Source organism: Colobus angolensis, unplaced genomic scaffold (assembly GCF_000951035.1).
Source record: "Colobus angolensis palliatus isolate OR3802 unplaced genomic scaffold, Cang.pa_1.0 Scaffold559, whole genome shotgun sequence".
Taxonomy (NCBI): domain Eukaryota; kingdom Metazoa; phylum Chordata; class Mammalia; order Primates; family Cercopithecidae; genus Colobus; species Colobus angolensis.
Window position 1 is genome coordinate 588723 of NW_012119143.1, and position 3999 is coordinate 592721.

Genomic DNA, 3999 nt, shown 5'->3' on the forward strand with positions numbered 1-3999 from the left:
TGATGTCAGGAGGGTGGGGTCCTCATGAATAGGATCTGTGCCCCTGACGAAGAGGCCACAGAGAGCTCCTTCATTCCTTCCCTCAGGTGAGGAAGCAGTGAGAAGGTGCCCTTTGTGAACCGAGAAGCTGGTCTTTACCAGACACCAAATCTGTTGGCACCTTGACTTGGACTTCTCACTCTCGAGAACACTGAGAAATGTATTTCTGTTGTTTATAAGTCACTTGGTGTATGATATTTTTTTCCAACACCCCACATATACTAAGAATACTGGTGCCTTTGAAGCCCAGATACAATGCTTGGAGGAAGTCTAAGCGCTGCAAAAAAAGAGGAGCTGAACCCAACTGCAAGGATGATTAGAGAACACAGAGCAACCAGCTTTTTAGGAAAAACAAACTCTGATATGCAGTGTTTGTAAATCTCTGGTTCAAATCCTCCTAGCTCTGAGTGGGATATAAAGTGTCACACCTATTTTTTCTCTCATGAGCTGGCATGACCTGGCCTCAGTGCATCACAGGGTCTCATCGCTCAGCCTGTCAGAGCTCCCACTGAGCCAGTCCAGCACTCCCTGCTACCTGTGCACAAGCATCTTGACCCTGAGGTTTTCAGATCCCAGCAGCACCTCTCCTATGATGCCCGTGGAGGGAGCCACGTCCCAATCACAAATGTGTGAATGAAGACCTGATCGTGCTGTTTTAATCCACTACGTTTTGTGGTGTCTTTTCACACAGCCCTAGATGAACAGAGGGCATTTTCACAGTATTGGTGAGGAATTGCATTTGTACATATTTTGTGTGTTTAAATCTCAGCTTCTCTAAAATCTTGAGGAAATAGGAACAAATTTTCTCAACTTATTCCCAAAGTGTCACAAAGAGCCCATCATGGTGGGGGCATGGAATTGTGAACTCTATGGAGTGACTGAGGAACCCCCCTCTCCCATTCTTAGATTGAATTTTTCCTGTGTGGAGCAGGGGTAGTGTGGGATCCAGGTGGTCTCAACCTCTCCCCTCAGTGACAGACTGAGAGGAGGGCATGGGACTCGGGAGTTGGCTGAAACAATGGAGAGAGAAGTAGGGGTTGTCTCCCTGAGATGAGCAACAGAGGCTGTGGGGAGATAACCACAATTCACATGGCTGTCACCTGGGGAGAGAACCCAGTTAAGATCAAGAGAAAAATGGGAATAAAAGGTAAAGACAACAAGGTCACTTACGCTTTGAGTCCTTCAATCAGGGATTTTATGAAGCCAGAATTCTTTCCTAATTTTCAGGTGTGGCAGTGAAAATATTAACTCAGCTTGTTGTGGTTTCTTAAACTTGAATGCAAAACTCAACTAATATGCCTGAAAATGATATGAAAACATTACCTAGCTCAGAGAATCTGAGTTAAAGATGGTACAGTGCATAAGAAGAGGAAATGAGGGCAGATGACAGGTGTCCCGGGTGCAGCCTGGCGAACAGACTCCCGGGTGATTCCCATGCACATTTCTGTGGGAGAACAGCCTTATTGATTCTGATCAGCAGGGAAGGAGGGACGGCTATGGGAGAGGCTGGAAGGAGAGCCGGTGAGTCAGCGACTGGGACCTTCATACTTGAGATTGAGAGATGGAGGAATTCCAGGTGGTGGCAGGACCACGGGGTGGAGGGCTGGAACAAAGGTGGGGGTCACTGTCAGCCAGGAGGATACAGCACTGAGAGGTTGGGAGGGCGACTGAGAGGAAATGTGAGAGTGAGCTCCTTCCCTTACGTTCTTCATGAGTTGGTTGTTTCTTAGTGAAAAAGGAAAAAAATTCAGATATTCCTAAAATGGAATGAGTACTTTTCAGATCTCTTTCCTTCTGGATTTGCTTGTAAGCTGAGTTTAGAAAATCAGAAAAAAAATAACAAAAGAAACCTATTTCATTTATTGTACAAAAAAAATTCACCAAGACATTTTAGAAATGTGAAGGAGGCGCTTATTGAAGACTGGTGAAATAGGAATCAGACTGTTGTAGTAGGGAGGGCGGTTGGTCTCAACTTCCCTGAAGACAAAGGCAGGAAAGGTTAAACCCTGGGTGAGCTAGGGGAAATGCACTGGAGGTTGGCACCCACTCTGTCCTCCCTGGGTTCTGCATGGGCTTCCCCATCCATACAGTGTCTCAGTGGGGTGCCTGGAAGCCTGAGCTGCCTCAGCACCCTGCAGCAACAAGAAGGCTGCCGTGTTCCTGGTGAATCGCTTTCCCCCCTCATCCCTTATCTCCTCTGAAGCTGTGTTTTCCAGGCAGAATCAGGTTCTCAGAGGTGTTAAGGCAACACAAGAGAATGCGTGTTGCAAAGTGCAGTGGAGCATTTGTGTGTTTGCATTTTGTGGTTGTGAAGACGACTTTGTGGGTGTGAAATCCAGGTCTTAGTAGATGTGACTGGAGGGTGCTCTTAATGAGGCCGTCGCGGTGTGGGCTGCTGTGCTTTCTGTACCATTAATCCCGCCTTTGCTAACAACCCATTTCCCTCTTAAAGTTGTTTCAGTGAATCTCTTGTAACCCTATGTCTTAAAAGGCAAATGTGTGACTTGAACACATTTGATTAAACTCCAATTCTTTAGCACAGACCATGCTGGTTTCTCCTGAGAAGGAATGATTTTGTGACTGCATGAACTTTAAACTGACAATGATTGTTTGCCCAGCACAGGGGAGCTCTTTGAGAGTGGATCCAGAGACAATGAGGCAGAGTGAAAAGACAGAGCAGCGGATGGGGAGGTTGATGGTGTGATTTGGGCCTTCATTTCCATTTGAATCTGAAGCCCAAACTCCTGCTTGAAATTCCTAGAATCTGGAATGTTCTTTTGTTTAAAACTTTAGGATTCTGGAAGGTGCATCCCAAGTGTCTTGAGACACAAAGACACATCAAAGGTGAAAGATGTAAAGACAGAAATCTTGCGAGAAGGTATTTATTTGGGATGAGAAAAGGAAACTGAGGAGAAGGTACAGGAGTAACAAGAATTTCTTTTAACTCTCAAAGTAACTTCTGAGCTTGTTTCTGTTGATTCTGCAAGCTCAGCGGCAACAGATCCGATAGAGTCAACCACGAAAGTCGCAGGACCGCAAACGCCGTTATAACAGACGGCAAATTCCTAGTAAGCAAATGCACCTCAAGCCTCTCTCTGACTCTGGGGACACAAAGAGAGCATCATAAATGGATCAGAAGGTCTGCAGTGAGTGGTAAAGGGAATCTTGGGAGAAGTCACGTGCTAGCTGAGGAGTGATGTTGGCTGCATCAGGGCCAGTAGCATGAATAACCTCAGTCAATAAGAATAAATACACAGAGCAGTGCTGGTCACGCAGGATTTGAGACTCATTTTCATTTGCTGTAATTTTTGTGCCTCTGCCCCATCGCACCCACACCTGAACACACTCTTAGGCTTGGCTCTGCTTTTCAAAAAGTATTCTATAGATACAGTAAAATATTCTCTTTGTAATGAAGTCTACTTGTATGAATCCAGAAAGAACTAGTCAGACTGTCTCTTCATATCTTAAACCTGCTGAATTTCCCAGACATATCTTCATTTCAAGTTTTATTTTTAATTTTATTGATTTTCTAAAGTGAAAGGATTATTAAGGAAGTAAAGGAATAAAAGAGTGGTTACTCTCTAGACAGAGCTGCCTCAAGTCTTTAAAGACAGAAAACCTGTTAGATTTTTTGGCTCTCTATTCAATTTATAGATGAGAAAATCAAGGCCCAGAGATGCTAAATGAAGCCACCTAAGTGACATAGACCATTGAGTCTCGATTCCTGACTCTGTCTCCCATCCATCCCTCTAGACCCTGCAACTCTGCATGCCGGCCTGTCTCACCTGAAAGTGGAAGAACGGCACTTTCATGCCGTGTAAAGGAATAAGCCATTCCTTGATCATCTGCTTCAGGCTGCTCCTGGGCTGCAGCTTCATCAGCTCTTTCCTGATGTGGCTCTGCCTGCGCGTGCAGGGCCACCAGGAGAAGCATGGCAGTGAGGAGGGCGAAGGTCCTCAT

The 3999-nt window shown here is 45.4% G+C and overlaps 1 protein-coding gene across 1 annotated transcript; it reads right to left on the bottom strand.

Moving 5' to 3' along the window:
- Nucleotides 1-3084: 3084 nt before the first annotated feature.
- LOC105525760 (theta defensin subunit C) lies at nucleotides 3085-3999 on the bottom strand. Its single transcript, XM_011961505.1, has 2 exons — nucleotides 3825-3999; nucleotides 3085-3140 (listed from the first exon to the last, which is right to left on the bottom strand). Exons 1-2 carry the CDS (start codon nucleotides 3997-3999, stop codon nucleotides 3085-3087), a joined length of 231 nt encoding a protein of 76 aa, XP_011816895.1.

What these genes read in the sequence shown, in the direction of transcription:
- LOC105525760 (XM_011961505.1), bottom strand. Translation starts at nt 3,999, where the DNA reads ATGAGGACCTTCGCCCTCCTCACTGCCATGCTTCTCCTGGTGGCCCTG. An exon ending in TGCCGTTCTTCCACTTTCAG is followed by an intron (nt 3,141 to 3,824) that starts GTGAGACAGGCC and finishes TTGTGTCCCCAG; the next exon opens with AGTCAGAGAGAGGCTTGAGG.